Below are 18,999 nucleotides of genomic sequence, written 5' to 3' on the forward strand. Positions count from 1 at the left end.
TGGCGACTAACATGGCCAAAACAAGTTTCAGAGATCCATATCCTATGTATCTAATAAATAATATGAAACTTACGAATGATTAGTAAAGACGTTTACATGGATTAATAACTTAATACAACAGTGTGAAAAATATCATGTCGCAATTGATGTCGCTTTTGTTTCATGATATTCAAGTTTGAAATTTGGAAATTCATCTTCTGTATAATCTTATGAGGTTTGATTAACATCTTATTCCAAAAGTAATTTTTGATGTACTGTATTAAGATGAAAGGTTGAACAAAGAACTGTATCAATTTGGTGGCAGTCCAAGATCATTTGTCATGTTTCTCTCTCATTTATGTCGGCGCCCTGTGAACGGTCTGTTCTATGTCCACGTGGCAGCTTGCGCAAACCGCGTTCGTTGTTCCGTACAGTATACGAGTCACCAAACCCTTAAAAGGATCCTCTTAGTGGGATCACAGATATTTATGAATTGTGTCCATTCATTGTATATTGTGCTTTTAGTTTTTATCAGGTTCGAAATGATTTATGATATGATAATGTACGATAAACGAATTTGCAAATTTTCACAAAGAAAATCCAAATACGATCCGGATTCAGCAAACCCAACCGGCGACCGACGCGTTTCCCGGGTTTGTTTCCATTACCGACTCTTCAAACGCTACGTCATCGGGGGGCCCACAGTGCACAGCTGGAGGCGCTTTTACGGACGTAGCCTCAGGAGTCAGGAGGATGAGTTTGTGGATGAGAATCCAGGATTAAAGACGGAAAAATAATTAAAAAAAAATGCGAAATAGAAAAAGCAAAAAGCGGATGTGTGGGCTAGAGCCTACGACGCACTGAGCCGCTAAGTGGTCGACACGTGTCGTGATCCTGAGGCACGTCGTGGGAAGGAGGGAGGCTGTGAGGCTTCGGCAGCCTCAAATAAATAAATAATTAATTAATTAAAAAAAAAGGAAAAAATGGGTGGAAAATAATTTGTGGCTGAGATTGCTCGTTCTGGGAGCTTTGGTGTTAGGTCTCTCTGACTGAGAGCGCTTTCTCTCTACTCACCCAAACTCTCATTGTTTCTCTCTCTTTATTAGACTCTTTCTGTGGAGGCTCTTGGATTTGGTTTTTGGTTTTTGAGTTTTCGAACGGTTCCGATCCAGTCGCCATTGCCGGAAACTATGCCTTCTCCGGCGAGTGTCCGGTGAGCTACCGGACTCTGTCAGTCGCTCTTCTCGAATAGAAAGCTCTGAATCCGCCATGGATGTCTCAGAAGGTACGCTTTCGTTTTCTTTTGGAATCGACCTTGTTCTTTACTCTCCGTTTGGTTGCTGATGAGAAAATTCAACAATTTTATCAAAATTAACGAATGAATGAGTGAAAGATGAGCTTTTGAGCTTCGTTTTCGATTGAGAAACCGACTCGGAAGTTCATCTGTGCTGAGGAAGTGGCGAATAAGCTTCGATTTTGAACAATTGAGCTGAATTTTCTGGCTTGATTTGATTGATTTTCTCGGCAACCAAACGGATGTCTTAAGATTGGAGAACAAGGTCCGAGTCACTATAGAAATGGCCTGTTTGTTTACTGATCGAACTTTCTCTCTCTTATTGTTCGCCATGTTTGTTCTTGCTTCGTAGTTAAAGGTTTTGGCGTGTACCGGTTCGTTTTGGTGAGGATTCTGAATAAAGAAATTTATTTTTGTACTTTCGGAGAAGCGTCCATCTAGCTCTCTCTGTGTTGCGGTGGAATCTGAAATTTTAATTCGATCACTTGTGCTTTCGATTCGGTTTTCGATTTCTTTTACTTTCATGTGAAAATTGGACTGCTTAATTCTACTGCTTTAGAACCAGAGACGGATCTCTACCGATTGCTGTGCCTTATTTTTCTTTTGCAGTAGCTGTAGGAGTAGAATCACCACTTTCTCGGCCTTTCTTTAGTAGTACAACCGAGACGGCTTTACTCGTAATAGCTCTCGGTGCTTTTACAAATGAGAGAAGGTCCTTGTTCTATCCATTGCTCGTCAGGGAGGATTTGAAGCAGCGCGAGCTACCCGGTTCCGGTAAATGGACACAAACTCATCTGGAGAAGACCTTTTCATCAAGGTAACCTAGGCTGGAGTCTGCTTTGTTGAAATTGGAAGTATATTAGTGAGGGCTAAGTAGATGAATCATTGGATTTGAATGTGTATTAGTGAGTGCTAAGTAGATAGATTATTGGATTTTTGTTAATGGTAGGCACGAAAGCCTTATACGATTACCAAGCAACGAGAGCGATGGACAGAGGAGGAGCATAATAGGTTTCTTGATGCCTTGAAGCTCTATGGCCGAGCATGGCAGCGCATTGAAGGTTCCAATTCATTAGCTTTAATTTGGTAGTATCCCTTGAGTTCATTTCTATACTTACAGCTATTGGGAATGGGCTGCAAGTGGATTGATTTTTATTTATGAACTGTATTTCTTTTTAGTCTCGAGCTGAATCTGCTAAATATCTTTTGTTAGAAATGACTCGAAACCTTATTTTTGACGTTTTTTTCCTTATTTGAGACATCATCTTTCTCCTCTTCTCCCCCCTTTTCTTCTGTTTTTGTTTAACAGATCATATTGGAACGAAGACTGCTGTGCAGATCAGGAGTCATGCTCAGAAGTTCTTTTCAAAGGTTAATGGGTACCTTCTCGCCTTATGGTTATTTGATATGTACATTTTTTATTCCGATTGCTTGGTTTTCCAAAACATTGATCCTTTCATTTGCACTACTAGGGTTTTATAAAATGCAGTTGGTAATTTGTTTTATAATAACAGGTGTCACATTTTTCTGTTGCCGTGACTATAATCATCCTGTCATCTCATTTAGCTATGAAATACTATGAGGACCGTTACAGATTCTTGTAAATGCTACTCTAGTAGAGTGCATTTGTTCATTCATAAGCTTGCTAGCCATGCTAAATTTGATAAAAAGGATAGACCAGTGCATATGGTTCCCATCAATATGAGGTCTGGAAAGGGTAAGATGTAGCTGCCCGTACCAGAGTTTTCAGTGATGCTGTTTTTCCATGACGCAAACCCTCAACCATCAGTAGTTTGGGGCAAGCCATACATTGGGTGAAAATGTTATCTTTGCATTTTTAATGCTTATGCATGACATATCAAATGTACTGTGAATAGACTGAAATAAAATTTCAAACTTGAACAAACACGGCTATTAGTTTTTTGAGTTTTGAGGGTAAGGGAATTTAGTTTAGCTGCATGGTTTCTTGCTCATTCTCACTCTTTGTCAAGAAATTCCTCTACAATAGTTTATCTCCAAAAATAGGTCTTAATGGAAAATTTGGAAAGAAACTTTTGTTAAAAAATGGAGGCCAATTGTTATGATGTTGTCAAGGAGATTTCAGCAGTATACGATAGGTCTTAGATATAACATGATAAAGTCTTTATCGACCGTCTGACTGTCCATATTCCATCTACAGTTAGGAAAATATCGGTGGATGGACTGTGTTTTTTTAATACCCTGAAGATGTTAGCCATGAAACCAAAAAGTAAAAGATGTCAGTTAGCGCCTTAGTGAACGTTTACTAGTCATCCACTCTAGGGGATGGCTTGACCTTATAGAAAAGGGCAGCCTTGAAAGTTTGGAAAGCTATATAGGTTGGTCTCGCATCATTATACCTATGCAGCCATCTGTACAGATCAGTAACTGGGAAGTTGCAATATATCATTTATGTCAAAAGACCACAAGCAAATTATGGACTATGATGTGTACACTAATTATTCTCTCTGCATACTCAGAGTGATGTTTGCTAACTAAAAACCGACACTTATTACACGAATTAGCTTAAGATTGACGGATCTACGACAACTTTGATTCATGCATAAGCCTTCTAGGATGTTTATTAGGTGTGGATGGAAAGGCACACGATTTTTATTCTTACTACAGTCCGTTCGAAATTTTGGCTCAACTACAGTGGTTACTCTTAGGCTTTAATGAAAGAAAACTTTACTGTTAGGTTTAAAGGTGAAACAGAGAGTACAGTTTGGGGAAATATATAGCTTTTTGGTCTTTTATGGGTATAGATGTATAGTGGGAGTAATATGAAAAAGTCGCTATGGACCTTATGACTCTCCCCTCCTCTTGGAACATTTTGTTAGAAAACGATGTAATACGCAATCTGCAGTTGGGAAAATATCAATTAATGGATTGTGTGTTTTTTTTTTCATGCTGTGAAGATGTCTGTCATGGTCCTTACTGAGCGTTTTCTAGTCATTCATTTTAGGGGAGGGCTTGACCCTAGGGAGTTTGAAAAACTATATAGGTTGCTCTTACATGATCATACTAGTGCAGCTATCCGTAGTTCGGTTACTTCCATACATATCAGTGACTGGGAAGCTGTTGCAATATACCATTTATGTGACAGGCTAACAGTCAAATTTTGGACTAAAAAGTGATGGCACTTAGTAGATGATTAGCGTAGATTGATCTGTCTACTAGGACTTTGATTAGGTGATTGGAAGGACACATGATTTGTTTCCGACTACACTTTGGACAAGCTTTAAACTTAAAGACACGGAAGCTCAATTCATCAGGCAGCAGAGATAAACAGAAAGATCTTTGCTCCAGTACCTCCATCGTACTTGGTCTCATAGCCACCTCAAATCTTTTTGAAACCGTGAATATGATCATTTACTGTTTCTAATGCTTATCTGTACTATATGAATATTTAAGTTTCCATTTGTTTGGTATCAGATTTTAGAAGCTATAAAGGAGAAACAAATATCGTATACAAATTTATTTGGTAGGTAAACAAAAGTAAATTCTGGGGGACCATGTTAGATGTTGTCGTAAATTGGTCAGTCCCAATGAATTAACATGCCATCAACTTCCTCCGATTATTGTTGTATCCTCAATTGGAACTCATCTCTCATCTGAAACATAGAGTTCAATTTATTGAGGGTATCAATGGACGTCACCCTTTTAACTTTACAATGGAGTTGTTCCAGAATGGTCTTGATTGGAACTTTAGGGCAAAAAGCTTCTGCTCTTATTCAAGACTTTCCAGTGTCGTACATTTTAGCCGCTTACTCATGGATAGTTGAAAATGACCTTCAGTTTCAAGCCATCGTCCTCTTCATATTAACACTCCTTGACCATACCATGAGGTCATTATCCTCTTTCTTTCTCCTCTTCCACCTAGAGACTAGAGTACACATTTCTTAAGCATTGTTACACATTACATTGATATGCACTAGTTTTTTCTGGGTCTACAATTTCTGTATGGTTATCACATACATATTTCAGAAAAGAAAAAAAAATGGGTTAAATTTTTTATTCTCGAGCTCTTCCAATTTCACCTGAGTAATTGAGACATTTCGCTCCATTCCAATAATTCTTATATCAAACTTTGAACATGAATACTGACACAAACAGGTTTTGCTTTCAGCTGGAGAAGGAGGCACACAATAAAGGTGTTCCAATGGGACAATCAATTGACATAGATATCCCGCCTCCACGTCCCAAGAGGAAACCAAGCAATCCTTACCCTCGAAAGTCTAGTTCAGCTGCCACGACATTGACCACTCCGCATGTGGGAGCAAAGGATGGAAAACTTTTATCTTCAGCATCTTCTTCACACTGTCCACAAGTAGTGGATTTGGAGAAAGAGTCACCTCATGAGGTTATTATTTATATTATCCATTTTTTCAATCCGCAGACTTTTTATGTTCTCACGGTTCATGTTATAGTACTTAATCTGCAATTTCCTTATCAGAGACCTACTGAAGAAGAAAATCCGAAAAATGGAATAGAAAATCAGGATGAAATTTGCTCAGAAGCCGTCACTTTGCTCCAAGAACATAATTGTTCCTCTGATTCTACTGCAAACAAAAATTCTCTACCTACACAGGTGGTGCTGAGAAATGCTTGCACTTTTCAGGAGTTTGTGCCTTCGCTGAAAGAGGTAATAAGTCAAGATGTAACAACTGAATCTTATGTTACTATTGAACTTAATGGAAATCAGAATATGAAGAAAAATGATGCCAAAAAGATAGTTCAAGTTAATGGCACAAGTGGAGCCTCAGTGTCAGAGAACACTAATGCTCTTCATAAGAAGTTGGTTCAAGGTGAGAAAGCAGATGATTTGAATTGTGCATTGCCAACAGATGGGATGCAAGGCACTCAGAACTACCCAAGGAATGTTCCTGTACATGTACTGGATGGCAGCGTAGGAGCGTGTAATCAAACTACACCTGCAGATATGTCATTCCCTGACTCCGGTTTCCATCCTATGGGGAAGGTTCATGGACAGCCTAACCTATTTGCAAATCCAGCCGCATCTACTACTACTGAACATGAAAGTAATGCATCAAGATCTACTATTCACCAATCGTTTCCAGCTTTTCACCCTCCCTTCACACCATTCCACCATGGTCAAAAGGACTACCAATCATTTCACCACATTTCCTCAACATTTTCTAGCCATATTGTGTCGTCTCTGCTACAAAACCCTGCAGCCCATGCTGCGGCTAGCTTTGCAGCCACATTTTGGCCTTATGCAAATTTGGAAAATATGGAAGACTCTCCTGCATGCTCCTCTGCTGGAGGTTTTCCACTGAACCCCCCTCCAAGTATGGCAGCAATTGCTGCTGCCACTGTAGCTGCTGCAACTGCATGGTGGGCAGCCCATGGATTGCTTCCCTTGTGCGCTCCTGTTCAAACTTCTATGAGCTGTCCTCCCATGCCCATGACTGGGGAGATTCCGTCTGTGAATACTGATCAAGATCCTGCAGTGATGATAGAGAGAGGCGAGAATTCTCTTCAAATTCCTTCTGTGGAGGATCAACAATTGGAGCCGGAACACTTGGAAGCTGTGGATGCTCAGCATTTAGCTTCACAATCACCAAACAGGTCATCATCGCACTCTGATAATGGAGGTGCAGAGCCAAATACAGAATTGAAGTCTGCTGATGAGGAGAAGGCTGTAGCATCAACTGCTCAAGTTAATGATTCAGACAATGCAAAGAGTAGAAAACAGGTTTTCTTTGATATTGTTCGGTTGCATAGTACTGACTACTAGTCCTCCTTTCAATGCTTTGTACCCTTCATGTATTTTCAATAAAACGTGTGTTTCTTATTAAAATAATAAACAAATGTCAGGTTGACCATTCTTCGTGTGGCTCCAACACACCTTCCGGCAGCGACATAGAGACGGATGCATTAGAGAAGCATGAGAAAAGCACAGAAGAACCAGAAGAACCAGAAGAACCAGAAGAACCAAAAGAACCAAAAGAACTTGATCTAAATCTGTTAGCATCTGATTCTAATTATCGTCGCAGTAGAAGTATCAGCAACATCAATGATCCATGGAAAGAGGTTTCTGAAGAGGTAGTTTAACATATATCTGAAGCAATCGATTTTGATCAATCTTTCGTTTTTTTTTTTTAATCAATTAGTCTCTTATCACGTTAAATACCTTTGTTAGGGACGGATGGCCTTTCAAGCGCTATTCGCAAGAGAGGTACTGCCCCAGAGTTTTTCACCGCCTTCACACTGCCTCACAGTTAATGAGCATCAGTATGCTACAGAAGCAGCAAATCAAAATTCTGACGAGAAAGATAGGAATGCATCTGCATCACAATTTGACTTGAAATCATGGATGTCATTTCCGTATCCTCCAGAAGCGGAGAAAAGTGTGTCACCAGCACGAGGCAGCAACACTGAAGGGCTACTGACACTAGGACTTAGCCAAGGGAAACTCAAGGCCCGTCGAACAGGATTCAAGCCTTACAAGAGGTGCTCCGTAGAGGCCAACGAGAACCGGGTGGCCAATGCCAGCAGTCACTGCGAAGAGAAAGGCCCGAAGAGGTTACGCTTAGAAGGGGAAGCTCAAACTTGACATTCCATATTGCGTGCAAAATCAACGGAAACCTTTGTTTTTGCACGCAGGTTGTATTTTCCGCTCCTTTATATAGTTCGTTTGTGTTTTAATTTCGAGTCCAGCAGATCAGAAACTTGTCTTTGGCGTGTGTACCATAATCTATATACATTTGATCGTTTCACTATCTCGAAGCTCTGCAACTGCAGTTGTAGACTCGCGTAATTAGACCCTCGATAAAGATCATTTCAAGTGTTTGATTGATGGACCTTGATGATTACATCTTTTATTTGTATTATTAAGAGAAATCCTTGATGCACAAGTAATTTTTCGGAGTTTATAGATGCTTTGTTTTGACGATTTTACTCATCATCGCTATTGAAATGCAGCCTGCAAGGTTGCCCAGAAACCCTCGTGTTCTTGCGAGTTCAATGGAACACGCATTTTGTCATGTCATGTGAGGAGCTTTTGGACAGAGACATGTTTTCATAGCCATTTCAAGTCTGCTAAATTGCTGATGCCCTAACCCTAACTTTAGATCCCTTATTCCTTTACCCCTTGTGTGTTTCTTCAGCTCATTTTATAGTTGTAGAAAATGGGTTGTGGGTTTACATGTTGATTTCAATCCCTTTGTAAGTAAAAATATAATGTGTTTTATACTAATATTATGTTTCGGGCTAACTACATTTAACACCCTTTAAGTTTATAATGGTTTTCATACTGAGTTACGTGATTCCTATTTTCTTACTTTGCACAAGGTTTTGGAATTGTATCAATTTATTCATTCTGTCTATTTGAACATCCAATCTTCCTAAAATGGATGAGTTTCTTTTCTCAAATGTGGAACAAATATGGCTTACGTGTCAACTCAGCATATCTCTAAAGAAGATGTCAAATTTTAAATATAAAATTTAAATTTGAAAGGCTATGTGGGTAGTCTGATGTTTTTTAAATTTTCTTTATAGCGGATATGTCAAATTAAACTATTATTCATTATATTATTATTTTTTCTAATATAATAAATATTTTTTGTGATGACCCGTCCCTAATCTTCCATGTAATTTCTATGTGAATTGACATTTTTGCCCCTGTTGGCAAGTGACGTGGGCATGTTTATTCACTCTTAAATTATTTTTCTCGCTATCATAATTAAATATTACTCGTTGATACAATCGCCTGAGCGAGAGTTTGACCCAAATCGGATTTGTAATGAAAAGGTTACGTCTCATTAAAGTACGTAAACACGGGTAGAATTGTACACACGTGTGTGCTAATTTATCAGTGTTAAGAACATTGATTTTCTAAGCACTTTTTACTGTTTAAGTCTGAAAACCCTATCTCCTTCTTTCTTTAAAATTGGACCCATGCCATTTGTTTTTTCACCAATCAACATCTATCCCTCTCTCACGCAACCAATCAGAAACCCATTCCCATTTTTTGTCACCCAATAAGAATTCACTTCACTCCCTCTCTCTTCTTCTTCCTTCTCTCTCTAACCCTAGCTCTCTTTCCTCTGCAACACTCAAGAACGACATCAAACAATCACAGATTGAGACTTAAAATACCACCATCGTGATCCTCTCATCCTCACGAACTCAACCATACCAACCGATTCTCGAATGGTTGAGTTTTAAGTGGTCAACGCAGAGCAACTCAGGAGCTCCGACTCGGTCGAGTTGGTATCGTCATGATCCCGACCGAGTTACAAGATTTTAGGATGTGGGGAAGCTTCTACTCAACTCCCTGGGGTCTTTAGTGAAGGTTTGAGGAAGCTTTGACGTGAAACAACCCGATTTTGAGAAGTCAAGGTTTTGACCAAACCTTGCAAGGCTTTTTCAGACCATTTCCCGTCCATTTTTGGACTTCCAAAAGTATAGATTTGTTCTCCTCATCACGAGCTTCATTTCCATATAAATTTCGTGAAAAATAGTTGAGAAATGAGCAAGATATTAAGGTAAATTTTCAAAAACCGACGAACCAAACGATGGTGACCAACGATGACCACCTGAGAAGACGACGGAATATCCTAACGATGTTAACATTTAATGGAATATTCTGTCACTTTAACATAATATTCTTAACGGCCGTTAAGGCCTCCATCAGTCTTTGCCTACGCGTATGGCCGTGGGTTGGACAGCGCATGAGGGCGTGTCTGGTCTCCGACCGGTGAGTGGTTGACACGTACAGGTTTGTGACTTCGAGTAGAACCATTTTCGTATATTCAAACCTTCCGTTTGAGCAAATTATGGGGATTTTTTCCTAGCTTTTATGTATATGTGTTATTTAGTTAATTTTTATTAGTTGTTTCGCATATAGGGGTGACTTACCCTAAGGACATACGTGGATAAGCGAGACTAGGGGGCTACGATCCTACGACATACCAATGAGTGGGCACTTTGTTTTCATATATTTATATATTGTATAGTTTCCCTAAATGCTTTTAAAATGAATTTATGCATATTATGCCACAAGTTATTTATTTGTAAAAATACTGTTTGTGGTTGAGTTTTATATTGTCATGGCATTTCATATGCATTTTACCTGCTCATAAATATTATATTATTGTGAAAGGCTAAAGTAATTCTACAGGATGCGCAGGTAAGTCCAGGTGAGTTTATGGTGTTGTTTGGAACAATTGAATTGTATGGCATGCTTATATTCACATAGTTAGCTCATCATTGCTACACCTCGGTGTTAGTGCTCCCGCCTCAGGCTAGGGCTAGGGCCAGCCTTCACGTGATTGTTCACCTCCGGCACCTAATGTTGGCCTTGGATCTAAGTTAGGTGCTAGCCTGTCGTACAGGTCGCATTAGGTGACTTCGACTCGTAGGTGACCCGCGCATAGCGCTAGCATTCACGTGATCGTAGCACTAGAGTGTATATATTATTACACCTAGCCTATCGTACATGTCACATTAGGTGACTCCCGACTTGTGTGTTAGCATAGATTGATGAGCCATAGGTGCAGTCGTACAGGTCACATTAGGTGACTCCGACTGCGTGCTAGTATAGATTGTTGAGCGCATGATTATATTCATATTGTCGTTGAGATGTTCTATTGTGGCATATTCCTGAATTTATTGTTGGCATGCACTCCTCACTGAATTTTTTTATTAACAAACGATATTTTTTATTTTAAGAGAGAGATGGTAAGTTTAGTCTCATAATAGGTTAGCAATAATGTGGTTTAAATTCGTCTTTGACGAAAATCGAACATAAGACCTCTCACTTACAAGTGAAGAGGAATATCACTAAATCATAATATTAATTGACTATACTCCTCACTGTTTTGGGTATAATCATTTTTCTTTAACAGTAAGAATTTATGTTGTTTTAAATGGAAAAAGGAAGAACAAAGAATTGATAAAAGTACTTTGATGTAGGTACGTAGGCATTTTGTTCAAACATTCAGCAGTGCGATTTGTGTCGCCTTCTTTTTCCCTTTGATTAAGTTGGATTCTTCTTCGGAAGTGCTCACTTGAAAATATTTAGGGTTTCTAAAATTTAAAAAAAAAATTGTATAGGGTGGGTTATTGGCGCTCGCACTATATGGCACTAGAGGATTACCCGGCGATTCTGACATAGCTCCATTCTAACGTAAGAACTTATCTCTAGTTGTGTAATAAGTACTTCCCTCGTTCGACTGCTTTAACCTTGTATTATCTATGCTCTGAATATTTGCAATTTTTTGGGTGTAACCACTGTTGTGCACTCATCTTATTAGTTTACTAAGTTCTAGTTTCGGTTTTAATTTATTCACATTTTTCTTTCATCACTTGCACTTTTGGTTACATCACATTCACGTGACGGCCAGCACACCTTAATTCTGGTCGAGGCATGTCATTTTTAGAAGAAAAAAACAATAATTAAAATGGTAAAAAAAACATTTAATAATTAAATAAAAATGAATTTGAGATCTACTACTAGATAAATACTCTTGGCATCAAATCCTCTTGATAGTACAGTAGTAGCATCTAAATGTGCAAATGTCGTGGCAGGAGTAGGATCGGTCAATTGTGTCAATTTTGGCAGCCACCACTTTGCTGCCAATCCACGTCATGCCACATTAGAATTTGACATTTCAATTGAAAAACACTATTGTAGTCCTTTTTTACTATTATTGCCATCTCTTTTGAAAATGCTCTCCCAATTGAGAGTTCCACGCTCATCTTGTCATCTCAATTTAATGAAAGATCAAATAGTCCACTAAACCAAAGACTAATATGAAACAATTAAAACTTGACGACCCATTTTCAAAAGCCAGCGTGAAATGCAGTTAGTCCTTATATTTAGTAAAGAGGACGGAGCAGGAAGAAATAGTAGTAAAAACTAAAAAGCGTGAAATTTGGCATTTACTTTACAGGGGAGAAATTACCACCATTCCATATTTACAGTTGTTCTGTTTCCATATAAAGAATAGACAACTTAATTTACATAAACTCATGCAAAAAAGGCCATCTCCTTCCTTCCACATTTGCATTCCCTGCACAGGCTATATTATATATAGTCCCCTATATATATGTATATACATATATGTATATGTCTCACTATCATCCCCCCAGAGTTTAAAACTTCCCTCCTATCTGACCACGATTTACCCCCATACCAGTAATATTCACAGAAAAAGCCGGTTTGTCAACAAGGGCTGTACAGAGGCAGTCATATTTACTTTGCCGAGGAGCCGCGGGTTTGCACAGGAGCAGGCTGTGATTTCAGAAAGTTGACCCGACGGGACTCCAAGTTCAGAATATATTGTTGGATTCGCTTCTTGTTGGCAGGAGTTAAGGAAAACGGAGGTGTTAGTGGCAGAGACGTTGCTTCTCCTGCAATAAAAGAAAGGAGAAGCATAGCCTTGGAGTACAATGCTTCAGCACTGCATTTGTTCTCCATGTACTCGTCTACCTGGAAAAACATGGGCAGAATCTAATTGGTCAACGATTGTGCAATCTGCAAACACGGTTAGAATTGTAATTCGAAAAAGAAAGAAGGGGGCACTTGCGCAAGTAAGTTTACTTACAGCACCACTTGTGCCAACTTTGAGCGCTTTTTGGTAAATAATTTCCATGGCATCCGGCAATTCAGCAGCACCTGCTATATATATCACTTAATCAGCAGAATATAAGCAGAAAACTAAAAACTGTGATCACAGACAGCTTCTCGACAGACTAACCATCCATTTCTTGGATATGATAGGATAGCTTCTCTGCTCGATCAACAGCAACAATGAAACCTTGCTCTGCCCACATCAAAACAGATGAAGGCTGGCTAAAATCTACATTTTCTGAGGCGTTTGTTGATGAAGCTGCACCTCCCTGCAAGGATTCATTAGCTGAGCTACCTTTAGGTGATTTATCCTCTTTAGATGATGCCAGCCAAGTGCTGCAAATTTGAATAGATTTCTTCCATATGGCCAAAACAAGAAGTTGAACCGAAAACGAGTCTAGAAATAGTCCTGCATTGTACTGCAACCAAAAGTAACAATTACTTTAATACAAACCCCAAAAAAGTCAAGAGTTTTGTCCAATCATGCTAATATAATTAAGTTCTTTGATACACTCCTGTAAATAAAACATACTATGATACTGAACTAAATACATGATATCCAGTGCAACAAAATGAGACGAGCACATTCCACAATGTATAACTGTAACTGACGCACCTTTTCCTGCGACAGGTCTGCAAGAACCTGAGCATACTGATGTAAAAGATGGAGCCTAGTAGAAGGATGCAGTATAGATAGTCCTTGCACTTCTAGTAACAGTGTTGATTCACAAGATGCTGGTAATTTAGCTGATCCACTAGTTTGTGAACTTTCTGCACCCACAGAACTAGCTACCTGCTCCTCGGTTTTCACTATAACTGTTTTATCACGATCTTTCTGCTTTGAAGCACTGAGAGAAGCTCCAGTTGTGGAATGAAGTGGCAGGGAAGATTCAAGGTAATGAGAGAAAGAATTGACCATAACATAGTCCTTCTCGATGGACTCCATTGAATCAGAAACTGGACAAGCAAGGAAAACCAAAATAAATAATTCAAAAAAAGCACAAGGATAAATAGGGAATCCCAAACACAAATACAGACCTCGAAGCTGATCCTGCGACTTTGGATCTCGGGTAATAGATGAGTTGGTAGTTTGCCAGAAATGCATTTGCAATATATTGTCGGAGACAGAAGAACTAGGCTGTTCGACCGTTGATTGAAGTGGTGGAAGCACTGAAGGGTGACCAATATCCACTTGATACCTACAGATTATAATATAAGAAACTATTGTAATGACTGCATGGGTATATAGTATAAGATATCTTCCTTACTGGATATCCAACTTGTACAAAATGTCAAATGTACTATAACTAATAAATCATGCGCTTTGAAAGTTATGAAACCAAATGCTTTACCTAGAATCTCTGAGGAATTTGTGATTGAAGAACTCCGTAAATGATAGTCGCTCAACTGCAAATTGAAGTATTAATCTTTACATGGTAGCTTTGTTGAAGGGTTAAGTAAACTATTGATATTCACACGACACTAGCAGTGAACTCTCACTTTCTTGACTCTGATTATAAATTAGTTAAACTACAAGCATAACAAAAGAAAATTCTTTATATAACAATCATGACCTGGATTTAGACGTAACAGGCTTCTGCAGAGATCTACACAATCTGGATGCAATTCTTCCAAAGCACCTTCTGGAAACCTCAGCTCAGTCGATGTCAGAATATTTTGGAAAAGCTGTATACAGTATAAATCATTAAAATAAACAAGATAACACTTCCAAATCTAACATATATATAATATAAATTTCATATAGTCAGCCCTTACCTGGGTAGAATATGTGATGCAAATCCTAAAATCTTATGACCAAAAAATTAAAAAAAAAAAAAAAAAAAAAATATATATATATATATATATATATATATATATATATATATATATATATGTATGTATTAAGATTTCCACAGACCTGTAATTGATTATTCCCATCAAATGGTGGCTTCCCAGTCACCAGCTGAAACAAAATTGCTCCAACACTCCACAAATCGGCCTGCAAAGACCATAATAACAGATTAAAGATGAATAAAGAGGGCAGAGATTCCCGCAACGTTGTCAGCAATGTTAGTTTCATATTCTATCACCTTTGCATCATACTTTTGGTTCTGAATAATCTCTGGAGCCATGTACAGTGGTGAACCACATAGTGTGTCAGCCAAGCCCCCAATGAGGGATCTGCAGACAGGAACATCAAGACAATGACCAAGTGTAATATACATTTAGAAATACATGTCACCGATGTTTTATTTTCGTATATTGTCAACTGAAGTTGCTTCAGATCATTTTAAAAAATTGATCTTTAGAGCGGAGGTGGTGAAAAATTTAATAAATCTCTCTATGTACCATTGAAACAGTTCATGCCATCTCAAATTTCCACAAATTACAATATATATCTGCATCTCTCAGTAGTAGATGTTAATTTCATAAACCACAGGTTATGAATGGAAGATTTGGATAACAGAGGGAACTCAGAAGCTGATGTACAACAAAAAAAATCCTTCTTGGCATACAGTCAAGTTGAAGGCCATAAATATAGTAAAAGCTTTGGGCTAATCCGATCGCATGTAATATAAGTAAACGACACAAAAATAATTTATCCTGCTTATCAGAAAGCCAAATAATTGGGATAGTGCTGAACTCGTATTGGTTGGATATGTTACCATTCCATTTGGAAACTACTGTCAAAGCATGATATCATACAAGGCTAATAAGTAAACTTTTTTACTCAGGTTGCAGCTATAAATTAAAAAACAATGTGGAATAGGGAAATGTCAAAAAGAATATAAGTCGTTTACCTTGCAAAGCCAAAATCCCCAATCTTCAAATGTGGGGTATCTTCAACTGTCGTTGACAAGAGTAAGTTCTACAATTTTGGCCAGAAATCAACAAGTCACGAACCAAGAAAAACAAAATCCAATTTTTCCAACAGTTATCAACAAAAACATCAAACGTCATAAACATACACGCTCACGAATCATGACTCGCGACAAAACAAAAAAGCCCAGTACCTGCGGTTTTAAATCCCTATGAATAAGGTGCTTTTCTTGAAGCACTTGCAGTCCTGCAGCTGTTCAGGAGAATCCAAATCAAACATGTCAAAATTCCCACTTGCAAAAAAGGAAGAAAACAACTAAACTATCAAATTAAGAACATTCCCACCAGCCTAATTAGCCTAATCATCCAAACATTATTTCCATATCTAACACAGAACACAAACCAAACTGGCCAACCATTCAGTTACCATTCAACTTTTATCCATCTAAAGAGCCCGAATTTAATCCGAAAAGCGTTGGAGGCAAACCCAATCATCTAAATCCCCCCAAAAATATGAACTTCCATTAAAAACTTGGATTAAAAGCAGAATTGATCACAGAAAAAGAAAAATACCCAATTGCCTCATAAAGTGCCTGGCAACAGTTTCTGAAACTTTCCCATGTCGGCGAATATAATCCGCCAGGTCGCCGCCGTCACAGTACTCCAGCACAAGGAAGATTCTGTCCTCGGTCTGGCAAAATCCCCAAACCACCAACATTACACATACCGGAAAAAATAAGGAAACAAAAACAAAAAAACCTCGTAAAAAAGGAAAACAACCTGGATGGCCTCGAAAAGGCGAATGATGTTGGGGTGGTTGATGGTGCTGAGAATGGATATTTCTTTGAGTACGTTGTCGCTGACTTTTGGGCTGAGCGGCTTCTTGTCGATTTCTTTGACGGCAACTTCAGTACCGAGTTGTCGGTGCCGTGAGCGCCAAACAACCGCGAAGGAACCCGACCCGACTTTGGGGCCCAGTATGTAGTCTCCGATGAGGCGGGACTGGTTGGGGTCGCCGTGATCCATGTCCGCCGCCGCCGGGGTGGTGGGTCGAAACTCTAATCGTCGTCGCTGCGGGAGAAGATCATGGGTCAATTTTTAAAATTTGGGTGTTGACTAAAGCTGTGAACTTGAGTGTGGGTTTTGGGGAAGCAGGTCGACGGTGGCGATGACGGTGGCTGTTGCGTAAGTGGGAGTGGTGGTTGTGTTTTTGTGAGGATAAGAGAGAGCAATGGTCATACCGGAATTCGGAAACAAAACCCAACGTGAGAGACTTTAATCACATTCTGTGTGTGTGGAAAAACGAGGCCGATTGTAATGCTCGTTTGCCCAGGAGGGAGGGAGAGAGAGAGAGAGAGAGAGAGAGTCCCAAAGCAAACACTTTTGCTGAGTGAGGGATGTTGAGTGGAATGGATAGCCTAAAAATCTAGAGGAAAGAGTAGAGAATATAAAGCTAAACACAATTTTTCCTTCCTTGATACGTCTCCTTCACTGGTATGGTGGTAATCTTCTTATTTTTTATGTTTTTAATTTGATTTTGTTCTTGTTTATTTTTGCACACAAAAAGGATTTATACAAAAAAAAAAAAAAAAACCAAACAAAAACAAAGAAATCAATGATTACAGAGTATTGGTGTAATCATATTCTCCATCCAGTTTTAGCAATCATGGCTAGATTAAAATTCATGAGATTTTAGAACCTCAAACTTCCACGTGATCATTGCTAGGTGGCCATAATCTTTCTCTTCAATCCACTGCGTTTCAGATTTAAACTCTTCATCTCATAAACATAGATTATGTATATTTTTACGCGAGATACCTTTGTCTAAAAACCATTATTAATGATGGTCTAGTCCTAATGCAAATGGGATTAGGATACTGGCCTAGATTGGAATTCCCTTGATCGTATGGCTAAAGCGATGGTAAGCGCACAAACGGAGAATGAGGGGGATTGACCAGATTGGAAAGCCCTTGATCATATGGATACACACAGAACAGGCTTTGATTGGCTGTGAACTTACTGCACAATTGCCCAAATATTAGACAAATACGAACTCAAAGGCCCACCCACAAGTGACCGAGGCTTGAAAACGAACTTCCAAGTTTGGTTTTCTGTTGTGTACCCGACTTAGGATTATGGTATCAAAGTACTTATTTTATGAGAAGAAGAAAAGAAAATAGAACAAGTTGTAAATCATTAGAGCATCTTCAATGGTGCCCTAAAAACAGTCTCTACCATCATATGTCTTTAAATTTAAGGACTTGGTGGTTTCTAAGGGGCGGAGCTCCAGTCCCTACAATAGAGGGACTTCTTGCAACCCTAAAATTCTTCACAATTGAGGACTATATAAGGACAACCATGTTGGAGCCCATTGGGATTTTGAGTGGGAAATAAGGCCCACCCACATGAAAGCTTACATGTAACTCTTGAGCTACTTTCTCCAACCGCGCGGCTGCCCTACTAATCGCCAGATAGCTACTGAAATTTTTTTTTTCTATTGCAAATCAATGTCTAAATTTGCTTTGGGATTTTTATTATATAAACCTCAAATTTAGGGTATATACTATAGAGACTTTTGCATTGGAGATACTATTCTTTTAGGGCACAATGATTCTTTTTAAGTTCATAAATAAGTCCTTAAAGGTAACGGTGGAAGTCCCTAAATAAGGACTCCCATTGAAGATGCTCTTAGTGACAACTTGTGTCGGATTCTTCATGTCCAAATGAATTTGCATGTCAAACATATCACCTATAATGTGTTTTAACTTTTTTACACAGCGATGGATTGAGTGCAATTTGAGTTGGTTCAACTCAAAACCAACATAAATTTCAACCCAATCTTTTTGGAACAATCTTTAATAAAAATGCAAGTGAATCCTGAAAAAAAACACTTAAAGTGCTTCTTACAAGAAGCACATAACTGATGCTTTTTGCAGGAAACATTTTAATTGCTTTTGGAACCTAGAAACATTCTCTAAATGTTGTAAATAGTATAATAATGTATGCCCACATGCATACAGTAGACATATCATATGCTTAATAGTGTTTTTGTTTGTTTCCATGGTGATGCTCTATAAATAGAGCTTTACGAATGTTCAACTAAAGCAGAGAAAAAAGGAAGAGAAAAATATCTAATAGTAATAATATACATTACTTCCTCTGCAACAGCTTGTGTTGGTATAATAATCTGCAACTGCTTCGTTCCTGTCCCGAATAAAGGTTATCTCTCTATAACTTTTACATTTTTATAACACGTTATCAGCACGAGTCTCTAAGTATAACCATG

At 38.6% G+C, this 18,999-nt stretch overlaps 2 protein-coding genes across 7 annotated transcripts; one reads left to right on the top strand and one right to left on the bottom strand.

The window, feature by feature from the left end:
- The first annotated feature begins 1,011 nt into the window (after nt 1-1,011).
- On the top strand, nt 1,012-8,037 carry LOC126622078 (protein LATE ELONGATED HYPOCOTYL). 4 transcript variants are annotated; one of them, XM_050290763.1, is made up of 9 exons: nt 1,012-1,264; nt 1,626-1,657; nt 1,883-2,090; nt 2,223-2,334; nt 2,583-2,644; nt 5,421-5,654; nt 5,748-7,010; nt 7,133-7,360; nt 7,458-8,037. In XM_050290763.1, the coding sequence occupies exons 3-9, from the start codon at nt 2,052-2,054 to the stop codon at nt 7,869-7,871; spliced, it is 2,352 nt and encodes a 783-aa protein (XP_050146720.1). In that variant the 5' UTR covers nt 1,012-1,264; nt 1,626-1,657; nt 1,883-2,051; the 3' UTR covers nt 7,872-8,037. The 4 variants fall into 4 exon arrangements, with proteins under 4 accessions (XP_050146720.1, XP_050146788.1, XP_050146860.1 ...); XM_050290831.1 differs by having other exon boundaries at nt 1,886-2,090; XM_050290903.1 differs by lacking the exons at nt 1,012-1,264; nt 1,626-1,657; nt 1,883-2,090 and having other exon boundaries at nt 2,221-2,359.
- Nucleotides 8,038-12,173: 4,136 nt separating this feature from the next.
- Nucleotides 12,174-17,192, bottom strand: LOC126622338 (serine/threonine-protein kinase ATG1a-like). 3 transcript variants are annotated; one of them, XM_050291135.1, is made up of 14 exons: nt 16,955-17,192; nt 16,494-16,784; nt 16,287-16,404; nt 15,908-15,966; nt 15,695-15,762; nt 14,984-15,074; nt 14,812-14,892; nt 14,468-14,579; nt 14,246-14,300; nt 13,932-14,092; nt 13,510-13,850; nt 13,021-13,312; nt 12,868-12,941; nt 12,174-12,752 (listed from the first exon to the last, which is right to left on the bottom strand). In XM_050291135.1, the coding sequence occupies exons 2-14, from the start codon at nt 16,737-16,739 to the stop codon at nt 12,516-12,518; spliced, it is 1,935 nt and encodes a 644-aa protein (XP_050147092.1). In that variant the 5' UTR covers nt 16,740-16,784; nt 16,955-17,192; the 3' UTR covers nt 12,174-12,515. The 3 variants fall into 3 exon arrangements, with proteins under 3 accessions (XP_050147092.1, XP_050147030.1, XP_050147183.1); XM_050291073.1 differs by having other exon boundaries at nt 16,494-17,192; XM_050291226.1 differs by having other exon boundaries at nt 12,868-12,938; nt 16,494-17,190.
- Nucleotides 17,193-18,999: the final 1,807 nt, after the last annotated feature.

This window comes from Malus sylvestris, chromosome 1 (assembly GCF_916048215.2).
Source record: "Malus sylvestris chromosome 1, drMalSylv7.2, whole genome shotgun sequence".
Classification (NCBI taxonomy): domain Eukaryota; kingdom Viridiplantae; phylum Streptophyta; class Magnoliopsida; order Rosales; family Rosaceae; genus Malus; species Malus sylvestris.